Source organism: Rhinichthys klamathensis, unplaced genomic scaffold, assembly GCF_029890125.1.
Source record: "Rhinichthys klamathensis goyatoka isolate OS25496 unplaced genomic scaffold, OSU_Roscu_1.1 h1tg000148l_1, whole genome shotgun sequence".
Classification (NCBI taxonomy): domain Eukaryota; kingdom Metazoa; phylum Chordata; class Actinopteri; order Cypriniformes; family Leuciscidae; genus Rhinichthys; species Rhinichthys klamathensis.
Window position 1 is genome coordinate 327,485 of NW_026606683.1, and position 16,973 is coordinate 344,457.

Genomic DNA, 16,973 nt, shown 5'->3' on the forward strand with positions numbered 1-16,973 from the left:
GTCCTCTAGATATCCTTCTGTCACGGGCGGGCGTGTCGCAACTGTCACGGTGTCCCCTGGGCGACAATTTAGGGACCTCGTTCACCAGCGGTGCTGCATGCTTCTGGACTCAAACAGTAAGTAGAACAGGTAAGGATATTCACAGTACCGAGAACTCTCATCGGCACACCATAATGGAACAATGGTTTGAAAGCTTACTTTTTCCCAGCAGTGCTGCAGACTTCCGAACTCGGGCAGTAAGTATAGCAGGTAAGGATCCCTCGCAGTGCGCGGTACTCTTCGGTCCACAGGAGGGAGACAGTGAGTTAAAGATTTACTTCGCCCATGATGCTGCGTCCTTCAGTGATGCTGTATACCTCTGGACTCGGACAGTAAGTAGAACAGGTAAGGATCCTCACAGTACACAGTACTCTCTTCAGCTCGCAGTAAGGAGACAGTGAATTAAAAGGCTGCTTCCCAAATGATGCAGTGTGCTTCTGGACTCAACAGTAAGTAGAGCAGGTAAAGATCTTCGCAGTACACAGTACTCTCTTCAGCTCGCAGTAAGGAGACAGTGAATTAAAAGGTTGCTTCCCAAATGATGCAGTGTGCTTCTGGACTCAACAGCAAGTAGAGCAGATAAGGATCTTCGCAGTACAACGTACTCTCTTCGGTACACAGCAGGAAGACAATGAATTAAAATGGTACGTTACCAGTGATGCTGTAGGCTGCTGAGCTCAAACAGTAAGTAGAACGGGTAAAAATCTTCACAGTACAATGTACTCTCTTCAGTGCACAGCAAGGAGACAATGGATTAAAAGGGTACGTTACCAGTGATGCTGCATGCGTCTGGACTCAATAGTAAGTGGAACAGGTAAGGATCTGCACAGTACTCTTCTTCAATTCACAGTAAGGAGACAGTGGGTTAAAAGGGTACGTTACCAGTGATGCTGCATGCGTCTGGACTCAACAGTAAGTGGAACAGGTAAGGATCTGCACAGTACTCTTCTTCAATTCACAGTAAGGAGACAGTGGGTTAAAAGGGTACGTTACCAGTGATGCTGCATGCGTCTGGACTCAACAGTAAGTGGAACAGGTAAGGATCTGCACAGTACTCTTCTTCAATTCACAGTAAGGAGACAGTGGGTTAAAAGAGTACGTTACCAGTGATGCTGTAGGCTTCTGGGCTCAAACAGTAAATAACAATTAAGGACCTTCACAGTACAGAGTACCCTCTTCAGTGCAGCTGTATCACACTGGACTTTCAATGGGGAGCAGATATAGTAACTTTCCACAAACGTGTAAATGGGGCTAGGGCCACTTCTCAGCAAAGGCACAGCACACTTGTGTTCACTTCAATTCCACAGCCACAAATCAATGTGTATCAATAAGGCAAAAGCACTGCAATTCACTCACACATTAAGGCTGGTCAGAGGCCCCACTCCGGTTGTTGCGCTCGCTCCACGAGGGATTTCTCTCTCAATTCCTCCTCAACACACTCTGAAACACATAGCTCTTCCGACAATCAGATCCACATTTACTGCATCCTCTTCCAGCAATTTGAACGCTCATAAGATGAAATCAGTTCACTAATCTCTTCTCTCTCCTTCCACAGCACCAATCCAGACGATAGCTCAGTCCAGCAGACTTCCCACAAACGATCACTCTGATCCAGCAAACTCAAATGGCGATCTCCACACCCCAACGGTTTTCCTGAGGAAGCTTGTATCCAACACTGCTCCAAGTCAACCCTTTAGGCTCTTCAACACTTCCAACTCACTGAGCAACGCGAACCCACTGAACAACCCACTGAACATCAACGACCAACACTCTCTGAATGGTCCCTTTTTATCCTGGCTTGCGTAACAGGAAGCCTGTGTGAGCGCCGCTTCTCTCTCTCTTACACCTGCAATGCATTAGCGCTAATCAGTGCGGGCATGTTTACATCACCGGGGTGGGGCGTGTTGCACACAATACCTTCCCCTGGGAAACTTAGGACTCTCAAGGGGGTTCCGCTTGCCGAGCGATTTTGTCACCCGTGACATCCCCCCCTGCCAATCGGTTCTAGTCCCTAGAACCGGCGTTTCCTCAATCCCATTCGCCATACCTCGCAGGTGGCTGTCCTCGGGTGTCCCGCTGAGATCGTCGGGGTGGCGAGGGCGGAGCCGCTCTGGCTTCAACTCCAGGGTCCCTCGGGACCACAGCCCACCCTATCATGGGCACCTCTGGGGTGGGTGGCGCGCCTGGAGCCTCAGCCTCTAGCTGCGGATAGTTCGGACATGGCCGGAGCAGGTTTCGATGGAGCACCCTTATTGGTCCTGACTTCCCTTCGGGGCGTACAGAGTAAACGGGAGCATCGTGCCCTTGTCGTTGTTCCACCACATATGGCGTCGACTCCCAGCGATCGCTGAGCTTCCCCTTCCCGGGGCGCCGGTTGTCCCTTACCAGCACTCGCTCCCCAGGTAACAACGGGGCCTCTCGGGCAGTCCGGTCATATAACCGCTTATTCTTGGCGGCTGCTGCACTCAGATGGTCTGAGACTCGTCGGTAGGCATTGAGCAGTTGGTGGTGGTGCCGATTCACCCAGTCAGTGGTACTATACCCTCTTTCTGCAGTCTCGGTCCCCAGGAGCAAGTCCACAGGCAAACGGAGATGGCGCCCAAACATAAGGTAGGAAGGAGCATACCCGGTGACACTGTGCACACTATTGTTATTGGCTTGTAACAGCGAGGGAAGATTCTCGGCCCATTGGCCCTGTTGTTCAATCTCTAAGGTCCCCAATAACCCCAACAAGGTCTGGTTAAATCTTTCGCACCCCCCGTTACCCTGAGGGTGGTATGAGGTCGTATGGGTTTTTTGGCACCCATAAAGGTGGCTCAGCTCTTGGATGACCCGGGACTCGAAATTTGAACCTTGGTCTGAGTGTAGGGTTTCTGGGCAGCCAAAAGGTTGTATCACTGCTCTCCAAAGAGCGCTGGCCGTGGTAACTGCCGTTTGATCAACGGTGGGGACAGCCCAAGCATATTTGGTGAATAAGTCGGTCATGACCAGAATATTTTGGAATCGGTCCGTCGGCCGACCCAGAGTCAGGAAATCTATCCCTACAATATGCAGAGGTGCTTTAGGTCGTAGGGGGACCAATGGAGCTCGGACTTCCTTCCTGCGCTTGAACAACGTACACCGTGGGCAACTCTGAACAAACTCCTCAACCTTCTTTTCCATCCTAGGCCAGTAGAAATACCTCCTCAGCAGGGACAGTGTCCTCTCTTGGCCCTCATGGCCCGTATGGGTGTGATATGCAGTCAATAGCTCCGAAACTTGGCCCTCCGGTACAGCAACCTGATGTATGATCTCCTGCGACAGATTACTCCTTCTCGGAGTTGCAGCCTCTTCCACTGCCCCAGAAGCTGTCGTACCCCCACCGTCTGAGCCCGCCTTTCCTCTGCCCTCGGCATGTTTCCCTGTCTGAGGTACAACAGGAGCTGACCCAGATCTGCATCTCTCTGCTGCAGCCCTCTCCACCGTCCGGGGTCCCACCCCCAACTGGACGGAACAGGCTCCGGGGCCCCAGGGGCTTCCACCACTGCCACCAACAACTCGTCTTCAGTACCAGGGGTACAGAGGGGTGTTTGATCGTCTCTCCGGGTGGCTGGGAGTCTAGACAGGGCATCTGCGTTCACGTGTTCTCTGCCGGGACGATATTTAAGCTGGTAATCATAATTTGCTAGCTGTGCCACCCAGCGCTGCTCTACTGCCCCCAACTTAGCGGTCTGCAAGTGTACTAAGGGATTGTTGTCTGTAATCACCGTTACCTTGGCTCCCCACAAGTAGTCTTTAAACTTCTCCGTCATGGCCCACTTCATCGCCAGCAGTTCGATTTTAAAGGAGCTATAATTTGACGTGTTTCGTTCGGCGGGGTGTAAACTTCGACTTGCGTAGGCTATTACTTTCTCCACTCCTTGCTGCTCTTGGGCCAACACGGCCCCCAACCCTGCGTTGCTGGCGTCGGTATACAAGAGGAACGGCCGGGTGAAGTCTGCATAGGCTAAGATAGGGGCCTTCAGAAGTTCCTGCTTAAGGTTCTGGAAGGCGGCCTCACAGGTGGAATCCCAGTGTACTGAGGGGGAGCCTTTACCACGGGCACGTCCAGTACCAGCCAAGAGTTGGTTCAATGGCTTCGCAAGCCCAGAGAATCCCTTTATGAAGCGCCGATAATATCCCACGAACCCCAGGAATGACCGCACCTGTCTCACTGTCCGGGGTGGCTCCCATCCTTGGACCGCCGCCACCTTCTCCGGGTCAGGGGAGATCCCTGCAGCACTGACGCGATGTCCCAAGAACTGCACCTCCTTCCGCAGCAACTGGCACTTGTCTGGCCTAAGCTTCAGCCCATATCTCTCCATGGCCCTGAACACTTCCTCCAGGTGATGCAGATGGGTGCGGAAATCAGGGGAGAAAACGATCACATCGTCTAGGTAGACCAGCGTTGAGTCGACTAATTGTCCTCCTAGGCAGCGCTGCATCAGGCGTTGAAAGGTCGCAGGAGCATTGCACAGACCGAATGGCATACGGTCCCATTCAAATAACCCAAACGGGGTGGTGAAAGCTGTCTTCTCCCTATCTCGGTCGTCCACCTGCACCTGCCAGTATCCACTCGCCAGGTCCAATGTTGAATACCACGCCGCTTGGGTGAGACTGGTGAGCGAGTCCTCAATCCGTGGCAATGGAAATGCATCTTTCTTCGTTACGCTGTTGAGTTTGCGATAGTCAACGCAGAACCTCAAAGCTCCCGTCTTCTTTTGCACCAGAACGATGGGCGCAGCCCACGGACTACTGCTTTCTCGGATGATTCCTCCCTCCAGCATCCCTTTCAACAGGGTGCGGACCTCGGTATAAAGAGTGGGAGGCACCGGACGGTAGCGCTCCCGACTAGGTGTCGCCCCACCAGTGGGTATTTGATGCTTCACCACCCCTGTGCAGCCATAATCCTCTTCGTGTGTTGAAAACACATGTTGCCACTTCTTCAGCAGCTCCTGAAGCTGTACCACTTGTTCCTCTTCCAGGTTCTCACCCTTCAGGGACTCTCCCATCAAATGGGCCGACACTCCTCTTCCAACCGAACCCAGTTCTACCTCGACGGGACGGACAGCAACTTCCACCACCGCAGGGCTCACCTGTCTGAAGCAGACGTCTTGGTGCTCATGCACCTGGACAGGACGTACTGAGGAAACTCGGGCCAGACGTTGGTGTCGATGAAGGAGCACAGGGTAAGGATTTGTATTCCGTACTTTGACTGCGACTCGCCCACGGCGAACAACCGCCAGCCCGTGAGCCACTTCAACTGGCTGACAATCTTCATGAGGCTCTACCAGGACACAGGTACCTGCCTCACGGGGTCCCGCGGGTACACGGACCCAAAGAACGGTCTCACTCTGGGCTGGGATAGACAGAGCGTACCGACAGGTAACTCGACCGATGTCTTCCCTTTCCTCCATGTGATTAGCTGTGTGCACTCTTCGGCAATCGGCCAGAATTCGGTCCCAGTCCTGTTTCGCCGGTGACGGAGACGTCCGAGCCGGCCGGTCCCGAAACAATTCTTCCCAGCAATCCAGTATGACGTTCATCCCTAACAGTGCTCGATGAACGCCCAAGCAATGATCTCGGACGATAACTACCCCTTTTTGTGGGACGGGGACCCCTCGGACAAGAAAGTCTACCACGATGTACCCAGTATAAGGGATGTCCAGACCATTAGCCCCCCGTAAGGTCAGCTTGGAAGCTTCTGTTGCTTGGAGCCGATGATCTGCGAACAACTCCTGGGCCAGGCTCTCTGAGAATAACGTAACTTGAGACCCAGTATCAACCAGACAGTCTATCGTGACTCCATTAGCTTGAACCTCCACGGTGGGGCAATGTCCCACCCAGTTATCTCGTGCAGCAGGAAAAGGAGGGTCACACAAAGGGGTCCCGGCCACTTGACCCACAGTGGCCGGTGGGACTAAAAACCCCCTTGAGAACCACGGCGAAGCCCACACTGGTGGCTGATATGTCCCGGATCTCCGCAATTGATACAGATGGGCCTTCCTTGATCATCCCACTGGAACCGGGGGCCCACAGGACGTAGGGGGCGGCGCACAAGGCCTCGCCCCTCCTCTGAATACGACCTCCCTCTCGCCACTGCTCCGCCCTCGACTCGTCCTCGACGAAGTTCACCCAGCAGGTTCCGCGATAATTCCGCCATCTGTCCCTTGACATCCTCTAGCAGCTCGGTCCTCAGTTTCTGCTTCCAATCGTCCGGTTCGGCAGGAGCAGGTCCACTAGCACTACTTGCTGCCACACAAACTGGGGTACGAGTTACCTCTCCCTGGTCTATTTCCAACGCCAAGGCCTCTTGTCGCAGAGCCTCAAAGGTCATAGTGGGGTCTCGTCGAAGCTGGAGTCGTATGCCCTGGCGTACCGGCCCTTCACGCAGCCCCAAGACGAATTGGTCTCGTAGCAAGGCATCCCCTTCACCCAGTCCATGATCCGGTCGCCCCTTCAGCCGGCCGAACTGCTCCCGTAACTTCAAGGAGTATGCCCGAAGTGTCTGCGTAGGTCCTTGTTGATAGTTGAAGAACTGGGCACGAAGAGTGGCCACTGGGGTAGAGTCTCCATACAATCCAAACAAGAAATCAAAGATAGTTTTCGCAGTAGCCCGTGCGGCTTCCGGTGCAGCCAGTACTTCCCTTTTTGCTTCTCCTTCCAATGACCCCAACACAAACTGTACTCTCTGCGCGGCACTCAATCCCTGTAGTCCAGCCAGGTACTCCGTCTGCGCCCTCCAATCCTGCAAACTTAACTCCGACCCCGGTCCTCCATAGCGCTGCGCCCAAGGAGCTCCCATGAAGATCGGCATGACTTGTGGACGAGCCGCGGGTGCCTCTTCGTCCGCCATCGCGTACCTGTGGCCGCTACAACTCACGGTGTGTATCCTGCCGACTACGCCACTTGATGTCACACAGGTCGAGGGGAGGAATGCTCGGATGACCAACCACCCCCCCTCTCTTACTGAGCCACCACCGTGGGGAGCCGACACCACAGGCACACAACAGAGGACTACGGAGACACAGGTAAGTTTCGAAGGAGGAACAATCTTTATTGAACGATAAAACAAGGGGCATCAATTGGATAGCCTTCACTGTCCTCTAGATATCCTTCTGTCACGGGCGGGCGTGTCGCAACTGTCACGGTGTCCCCTGGGCGACAATTTAGGGACTCCGTTCACCAGCGGTGCTGCATGCTTCTGGACTCAAACAGTAAGTAGAACAGGTAAGGATATTCACAGTACCGAGAACTCTCATCGGCACACCATAATGGAACAATGGTTTGAAAGCTTACTTTTTCCCAGCAGTGCTGCAGACTTCCGAACTCGGGCAGTAAGTATAGCAGGTAAGGATCCCTCGCAGTGCGCGGTACTCTTCGGTCCACAGGAGGGAGACAGTGAGTTAAAGATTTACTTCGCCCATGATGCTGCGTCCTTCAGTGATGCTGTATACCTCTGGACTCGGACAGTAAGTAGAACAGGTAAGGATCCTCACAGTACACAGTACTCTCTTCAGCTCGCAGTAAGGAGACAGTGAATTAAAAGGCTGCTTCCCAAATGATGCAGTGTGCTTCTGGACTCAACAGTAAGTAGAGCAGGTAAAGATCTTCGCAGTACACAGTACTCTCTTCAGCTCGCAGTAAGGAGACAGTGAATTAAAAGGTTGCTTCCCAAATGATGCAGTGTGCTTCTGGACTCAACAGCAAGTAGAGCAGATAAGGATCTTCGCAGTACAACGTACTCTCTTCGGTACACAGCAGGAAGACAATGAATTAAAATGGTACGTTACCAGTGATGCTGTAGGCTGCTGAGCTCAAACAGTAAGTAGAACGGGTAAAAATCTTCACAGTACAATGTACTCTCTTCAGTGCACAGCAAGGAGACAATGGATTAAAAGGGTACGTTACCAGTGATGCTGCATGCGTCTGGACTCAATAGTAAGTGGAACAGGTAAGGATCTGCACAGTACTCTTCTTCAATTCACAGTAAGGAGACAGTGGGTTAAAAGGGTACGTTACCAGTGATGCTGCATGCGTCTGGACTCAACAGTAAGTGGAACAGGTAAGGATCTGCACAGTACTCTTCTTCAATTCACAGTAAGGAGACAGTGGGTTAAAAGGGTACGTTACCAGTGATGCTGCATGCGTCTGGACTCAACAGTAAGTGGAACAGGTAAGGATCTGCACAGTACTCTTCTTCAATTCACAGTAAGGAGACAGTGGGTTAAAAGAGTACGTTACCAGTGATGCTGTAGGCTTCTGGGCTCAAACAGTAAATAACAATTAAGGACCTTCACAGTACAGAGTACCCTCTTCAGTGCAGCTGTATCACACTGGACTTTCAATGGGGAGCAGATATAGTAACTTTCCACAAACGTGTAAATGGGGCTAGGGCCACTTCTCAGCAAAGGCACAGCACACTTGTGTTCACTTCAATTCCACAGCCACAAATCAATGTGTATCAATAAGGCAAAAGCACTGCAATTCACTCACACATTAAGGCTGGTCAGAGGCCCCACTCCGGTTGTTGCGCTCGCTCCACGAGGGATTTCTCTCTCAATTCCTCCTCAACACACTCTGAAACACATAGCTCTTCCGACAATCAGATCCACATTTACTGCATCCTCTTCCAGCAATTTGAACGCTCATAAGATGAAATCAGTTCACTTATCTCTTCTCTCTCCTTCCACAGCACCAATCCAGACGATAGCTCAGTCCAGCAGACTTCCCACAAACGATCACTCTGATCCAGCAAACTCAAATGGCGATCTCCACACCCCAACGGTTTTCCTGAGGAAGCTTGTATCCAACACTGCTCCAAGTCAACCCTTTAGGCTCTTCAACACTTCCAACTCACTGAGCAACGCGAACCCACTGAACAACCCACTGAACATCAACGACCAACACTCTCTGAATGGTCCCTTTTTATCCTGGCTTGCGTAACAGGAAGCCTGTGTGAGCGCCGCTTCTCTCTCTCTCACACCTGCAATGCATTAGCGCTAATCAGTGCGGGCATGTTTACATCACCGGGGTGGGGCGTGTTGCACACAATACCTTCCCCTGGGAAACTTAGGACTCTCAAGGGGGTTCCGCTTGCCGAGCGATTTTGTCACCCGTGACATCATTTTTCTACTGAAAGCACGTCTCTGTCTATCATCTTTGGTTTATTTCTATGAACCTGCTTGCCTTAGATTAGGTATTCAGCAGTTACTGTGCAAAGTATATCTTGGTGTGAGAGGCACCAGGTGGCGAAGTCAAGAACCTTTCAAGCCTATCTGGTCAAAGTTTCGTAAGGTCACATGAGCTTCATGGCTACTTGGGTCCTTGTTGCTACTTGGGATAGAGTTGAAGACTTTTATGTCTCTGGCACAGTAAGTTAGTTTGTTAAAACTCCTTCAGGCTCAAGGTTACACTATTCTCAGAGCTGCTGTTACATTCAGTGTTCCCAAACTTTGCAGGAAAGATCGATTCAAGTGGTGTTAATTTCTGGCGGTGATTTGTCTTTTTATGGTGACTGCGCTTTGGTACAAATTGCGGTGCAGGTAAAACATGCCTTATACATCAAAATACGCCTATCTCTTCTTGATGTTCTGTCTCAATAATTAGTCATTCCCTTGTTTGTGCAGGCTGGTTATGACACGGTAAACTCCACGGCCTACTTTGTGATTCCTGGATCAATCAATGGGAGTGTTATTCCAAACCTTAAGAACACCAGTAATGTAAATGTTCCAGGTCGATGGGCCTTCAGGGTGGACAGAAGAACAGATCAAAATAATCTACAAGGTACATAATTGCCATCATGTTTAGAATATTTAGTATTATTAGTTTGTTTTTATGTGGCATCATATGATGTTTCGGCACTAGCAAGGTCAAAGTCATGAGTTTGATTCAATCACATTCAAAACCTTTAATCAACCTGAAATTGGATAAAAGCATCTGCAAAATGCTGAAATTGAAATGTTCCTGGAAACAAACAAATTGTTTTCAAGGCGGTGTTGTGAAATTCTTTATTATTCAATTCAAATATTATATTCCAATTTGACCTCTTCAATACGTTCAGTACAAAGTATGCATGAAAATGTAAACACTTTTTAACATTAATTATTAATCATGTGCTTTGTTTCCTTTATAAATAGCATAGTTCAACTGAGAGTTACTTCATTTTCAGACCTGACAGAGTGAAAACATTGAGACAGTATTGTTTTTGAGAAAGTAAGTTGGACTTAAATAATGGACCGAATATATATATATATATATATATATTATTATTATTAATTATAGTGCTAATAGACGATTTAATACATTTTGATTTATCAGTCAATCTTTATTTCAGCTACAACAGGAGCTGGTCAAGTCCGGTCTGCCGAGCAGCGTGAAGCTGAACTTCAGAAGAATCCAAAAGACACGACCATAATATCATAAAATGTAACTCATACAAGGAAAGAACTTCAGCTTTAATATCTTAAATCAAATATCCTTGCCATTAAAATATCCCTCATTCAGGTAAGTTAATCAGCAAATAGTCATTGAGGATGGAAATGCTGTTGCATTATATTTCCCATAACATTCCCATTCGTTTCAATTTTGACTTGAGAGTAAATGATTCACAGAGGAATGTCACTCTTCAAGAAGGGGAATGTTTGTTTGTCCTTTCACATGCAATGATGTATGACGGGTTTAATCTACATATGCAGTGTCGATAGTGAAAGTAAATCTGTTATTCCTCTATGGCTCCATTTGCTGGAAAATCAACTTTTTACTGATCCATATCGTGATTGTCTATTGGTGAGACCGAAGCTGTCACATGTTTCACTCCAGTGAATTTGAATATAATGCTATTATTTCTACATGTATTGCTCAGTCAACTAAACAACATTCAGATTTTTTGACAACATGCCTCAATAGTCAAAATGCAGAAAAAGATTATGTTGGGTAAAATGATGTTTTTATTTTATTCACCTGTTATACGTTTGATGTCAATCTAAACATGCACAAACTTAATTTGGTATGGTATAAAATTGAATGCATGTTTGTAGATAACACAGCAATAAGCCTATTTGATCATTTATAGATATATTATTTATAAGTATTTGGCTATATAGATTTAGCTTTAAATGTTTTCCTAAAAAAAAGGTTGATGTTATATTGTAAGGTGTGTGATAACTGTAACAGTAAATTGAAAATCTCTATAATGTGAATTAAAGCACGTTTCATGGCTCGCACGAGGGGGAGACAGACCTTTAGAGAGAGTTAGTGAGATTACAGCATGCTTCATGAAATGCTGAAACTTTGCATTGCTAACAAACTGTTTGTGATTTTATTAGATTAAGAAAGGAGAGTCTTGAGTCTTCATACACTGACAGTGATATTCTGTACTCGATTTAGTACACACAGGCGTCTTTCACAAATCTTTGGTGACATGGCATATTTTTAGGCATAGTGTTAATTGGCCTAAACATTAAAAAGCCTACATCTGTTGTAGTACGTACTGAGGGCTGTTGGGTAAACCGAATCAGGAAAGGTCGTGTTATTTATTAAAACAAATACACCCACATGTGTATTTGTTTAACACAAGTTGCTCTACACAAGCATTTTATGTCTATGCACATGTCAAGGTTTTTATGTTGGTGTTGATATTTGAGTTCTTGTACATCTTTACAGTAATGGAGAACGCGTGCATGTCACTGGGCCTGTTCATATACACACACTTGACCACTTGTCTACTTACATGACGTATGTCCGAAGTGTTTTCAGATTTTTGTTTATTCAGTGGGACACTTAATCACTGCGTTCATTTTCAAACCATAAACAAACTATAATCTCTGAACAAAAAAACATGTTTTATACAAACAAATGTGCAACATCTAACTTTATTTACTAATTATTTTAACTTAGACTGTAAAGTTTTCCTAAACATAACGCAAAATCAGGTAATGTAAGTTCCTGAAAGTGATGAATGAAGTATTAGAAAAAGACTGCATCCAAAATCGCATACTTCCCTACAATATTAGTTTGCGAAAAACAGTGCGTGACAAAAGTAGTATGTCTGAATTCACAGTACTCGTAAAAGTGTAGCCAAAAAGTACCCGGATGACCTACTATTTCTGGTAAGATTCTGAAGTGTGTATATGATGGACACTTTTGTTAATAGCAGTGAAGTGACGCAACTGACACTGGTCACCCCTTATGAAAAAGAAGTTTATTCAAGTGTGCTATACTTCTTTCAAACTAAAAACAAGAAAGTATAATTTTAGTTTATTTTTCATGTACTTCTTTGTATAATTTATGTACCTCTCAGAAATATACTTAAAATGTATATATTTAGTACCATACATGAACTCAATCTTTTGAACGAGATATTTTTAAAAGTATAATTAAGTATTCTAAGTATACTTGGCTTGTAGTTGTGTTCACACTTTTGATTGACTAGAATATATTACATTTTTCACATACTGTCTTATAAACTTACATAGTTTGAAATTTTTGATTTATAAAGAAAACAGATATGTAGACCACAGGCTGTGTACATAGCAATTTACTTCAAATCTACTTTCCATTCGCATGTGTCCAGCCAGCCATAGGTGGCGGCTTGTAATCATTGTATAAGGCTTGCCTTTGCTTCGTCGTAGGACTTCCTCATTGGTAATCTGGTCGAATAGCCTATCGAATGCGTATTTTGCATTCAAATACAAATAATCAAATAATCATTAAATACAAAAAATACAAATAATCATTACAAATAATCAAATACAAATAATCATTAAAAAAAACTACATTAATTGTGTTTGATCCAACTTTTTTTCTGTTCATTTTGCTTGAATAATAATAATTCATTCTCTTTTTTCCCTTGTCTCATCATGCTTTTGTATTATCAGATCTCTTGCAAGGTTGCAAGGGTTTAAAACTAATCAAACAGATCTGAAGCAACAATGAATTAAACCTGATCTTCCTCTTCAACTCAGTTTACAGGAAGCATATGCATAAGACAACAAATACTTGACACAAGTGTCAACTATTTGCTTTCACTTTTAAACAACCCAAATAATCTCAGTGGTGAAAGGTCACTTTTATTACAAACTGTAAAATAAATATTTTTTACATCTTTGTAAATATTTGTCCTAAAAAATAAATTAGGCTTGTTTACATAGGCATTTGGCTTAATAAGTTGATAGAAATAATACGAATGAATAAACAACAAGTGTATAGCAAAGTCCGTTTAAGACAGTATAAAGTTGTTTTCATTGTCTAAAACCTGTTTTCAATGTCTAAAATATCAGTTATGTTCTAAACATGATTCTCTCTCTGCATCTGGAAATTCTAGTTTAAATCTCATTCATCCTTCAGATAAAGTTTCGATAAAGTCTATCAGAAGAACGACATCTCTGACTAGTCACTCTCAAGTTTCTGTAAAGTATAAAGTTATATTGAAAGTAGCATTTGTGTTTTCTGGATAAACTTGTTTTATTGCGTCTTTTTATTCTGTGTGATCCTCATTCTGTATTCTTTGTGAATACAGTCATTGGCTACAGTCAAAAGAGAGCAAGATTATGTCTAATTATGTCACGTAAAGTCACCTTTATTTATATAGTGCTTTTTTCAATACATATTGTTTCAAAGCAGTTTTACAGTGATAACAGGAAAATAATGCAACAAAGTTGGTTTCGGCTGTACAGCAGATCTAGAAGAAAATAGCATCATAGTCCAGTTTAAATAAGTTCAGAGATAGTTAATTTTTGTTGTAAAAAAGTTATTAATTTAGTTAATTTACAAAATGTGGGTCAAAAATGTGTATTTTCTAGAGAGAAATTACTATTGTAGAAATTAAATACTCTCTAAGTATTCAGTCTGTAAAAGAACAGTTTCGTGAGTTACCTTAATACCTTCATTTGCAAATGCTGCCTGCAAAGTCATTGCCTGATAAGAGCCAGGTTTCCGGTGGCGCAGCACTGCTTGTGGCACGGGCAGAACAGGCGTCCTTGGTAGTCTAAGTTTGTCCAAGTTTTAAGTTCGTCAAGTCTGTCAAAAGTCTATGTCAAGAGTGTTGAAGTGCTGCTGTGGTCTGCTTTGTGAAAAAGAAGTGAACAAGGAAGAGAATTCACAAATGGAAAGAGAATCACTGGAGTGTGGCTGCTGCTGCTGCTGCTAGTTACATTCACCTTTTGCACCTGCTTACAATATGATGCCACCACACTTAAGCCTAGTTCACACTACATGATTTTAAAACGTCGGGCTGAACTGTGCGGTTCACACTACATGACTTGCTCTCTGTGAAATCAGGAGTGTTCAAGTTGTTGAGCTGTTCACACCACACGACACAACGTGATTGATCCGCAACAGGGGGTAACGCACTACACGAGTTGACAACAACTCTGTCACCCAACGATTCTATCTTGTCTACAAACCACGTTTTGTCACGAAAAATCACGCGATAAAACGAACCGGAAATGACGCGAAACAGCACGTGCGCCAATACCCAGCGAAGAAGACGAAGAAGAAAACAACACGCGAACATGCCTTGCTCTGATTGGCTGTAGCTCATGACATCACGTGAGGTTGAGTCGTGCAACAGCTCTGGATATCTAGCATGCTATATATTTTTTTGGGCTCGGCGACGCGTCTGCGAGCATCTTTGATGCGTTGTTGGCTCTTTCATACTAACAGATTGGCGAGCGTTCATCGCCCGCTAATCTCCCGCGATTTGCACGCAATAACACGCTGACCTGTCGGCGAGCTCAACGATTTGCAAATCGGGCTTAAAATCATGTAGTGTGAACTGTGAACTAGGCTTTACCGAAGGTAATGAGCAGACGTTGCGGGTGTATGGCAGGGACTGCCTTTGTCCTTGAGGAGGCCGGGCTTTGTGTTTTTATTAATGACTCGTGGTGCAATAATAATTACACAATAAAAGACAGGGTGTGTACTCCTGATCTTGAACTCATTTGCATTATAAGACCTTTTTATCTACCTAGAGACTATGGGAACATCTTTACATGTTCCGTATCCGCCCAGTGGGAACGCATCCAATGCAGCTTCACGTGTAGCAGACTCCGTCCACCAGCAGCTAAAGGACAAGCCCGATAGCCCTATTTGTTCTCGGAGACTTTAACCATTGTAAACTGGAGCTGGCTCTTCCCGGATTCCAGCAATATCCAGCATCCCTACTATCTGGAAGACATCTGTTGTAATTCCGGTGCCTAAAAAACCCTGCCCACAGCATAATGTAGGAGATAGTGAAGTGGTACAACAGTCATAACTTGCCCCTTAAAGCTGAAGTCGGCAAATCTGGCAGATTGAGTGGACTTAGGCAAAATTTTGAATGTTTACAACTCTCATGCCCCTCCCCCACTATCAACGAATACCCTCCCACCGTGACCGAGTTCGTGCTCGTCAGTGCGTGTGCACCTGTTTTTCAGTGAGCGCGCCCGTCTCATCAGCATCCATCAACACCATGGAGTATTTGGAGGTATGCTGTCCTGGCTAATCTACCGATAGATTGCAATTGCTAACGTCATTTATACTCTAAATGAGCTTACTTGATTTTCCGCCATCGCTCTTCGTTACTGCGCGAACTTCCGCGAACTTCAGGCGTGTGCATGTGATTGTAACGTGCGCGAGGGGTGGCGTGTGCCCGATCTGTGATTGACAGTCAGATCTCACACCCCCCTGCGCTGATTGGACCCGATGATCCGGGAGCTGTGGATTTTTGCAAAACAAATAACACGCTCCAGGTGGAGTTAGAAGCTCGTTTTTTTTTCTAAAACCACTTTATTTATGTTGTTCTGTCGGATTATAGTGTCGATTTCACTGAATATGATAAAAAAAATGTTGCCGACGGCAGCTTTAATGTAAATAAAACCAAATAAATGATTTTTGACCCCAGGTCTATAGGAGATAATAGCACACTTCAAATAGAAGATGTACTCGTTAAGCAGGTAACAACATATAAGTATTTAGTTATACAATTAGATTGTCAGTTGCAGTGGTCCCATCAAGTGGAGTATGTTTTCTCAAAGATATGTCAGCGTCTATATTTCTTAAGACGACTTAGGGCCCTTTCACACCTACCTTGTTTGGTCCGGACTTTCGGACTTTTCAGTTTGGTCCGAATCAAAATTACAGGTGTGAAACCTCCCCCGGACCAAACAGATGAAATTTGGTCCGACGAAAAGAGGTAGTCTCGGTCCGGATCAAACTGAACAAAGGTTTGGTTCGTTTCTAGTGTGAAAGCATTTCTGTATGGTTCGGACTTTCAGACCTTTTACAGGAAGTTCTGGTGGTTCCCGCATAGCCGAAAAAACAGAAGGTGGCAGGAAAAATGAGCCGTGGTAGCACATGGGGAGAGGAGGAGACGAGGTTTTTAATTGAAGTATGGTCTGATGACATAAGAAGTCAACTTGCAGTCTTCTCCTACTTTCCTGCCGGCGACGATAAAATGTTTGCGCGACGAGGACGTTCATTTGGCCAATTTGAACTAGACTTGTGTATAGTGGGCGCTGCAGGTAATTATGCCATAAAAATAACAATATAGTTGCAACGATATGCGTCTGTTCATTCATGTTGTCAAAGTTACCCGCCGAATTGACAACACGCCGACGTCAGACGCACGTCCATTTACAAAACCAATCAATGTCAAGATGCAGCCCACATAGATGATGACGACAGGACGCAAGTATGTCACGTAAAGTTCTTTAGTGCGCTCGCATAATTGCAGTGTGAAACCAAACCCAAACTTTCTGAAAGTATAAAATGTATCAAAACGTGAACTTTGCTTCGGACCTTGGTGCGGACTTTCAGGTGTGAAAACGCCCTTAGAGTTCATGGAGTGGACAAGGATATCATGTTACTGTTTTACAAGGCAGCCATTGAATCTATTGTTCGGTATTGTGGCTTTGCTAGGCAACCTGTCCGTTTAA

General features: G+C 45.7%; 2 protein-coding genes across 2 annotated transcripts in view; both read left to right on the top strand.

The window, feature by feature from the left end:
- LOC130090616 (uncharacterized) overlaps positions 1 to 10,536 on the top strand; it is a 145,557-nt gene extending 135,021 nt beyond the window's left edge. The window contains exon 12 of the mRNA XM_056258067.1: positions 10,394 to 10,536. Coding sequence (XP_056114042.1) covers positions 10,394 to 10,474 — 81 coding nt within the window. The 3' untranslated portion in view covers positions 10,475 to 10,536. The remainder of the gene's footprint in view (positions 1 to 10,393) is intronic.
- The window catches only part of LOC130090617 (sushi, nidogen and EGF-like domain-containing protein 1), a 72,125-nt gene that overhangs the window by 41,617 nt on the left and 13,535 nt on the right, over positions 1 to 16,973 (top strand). The gene's annotated exons all lie outside the window — the stretch shown is intronic.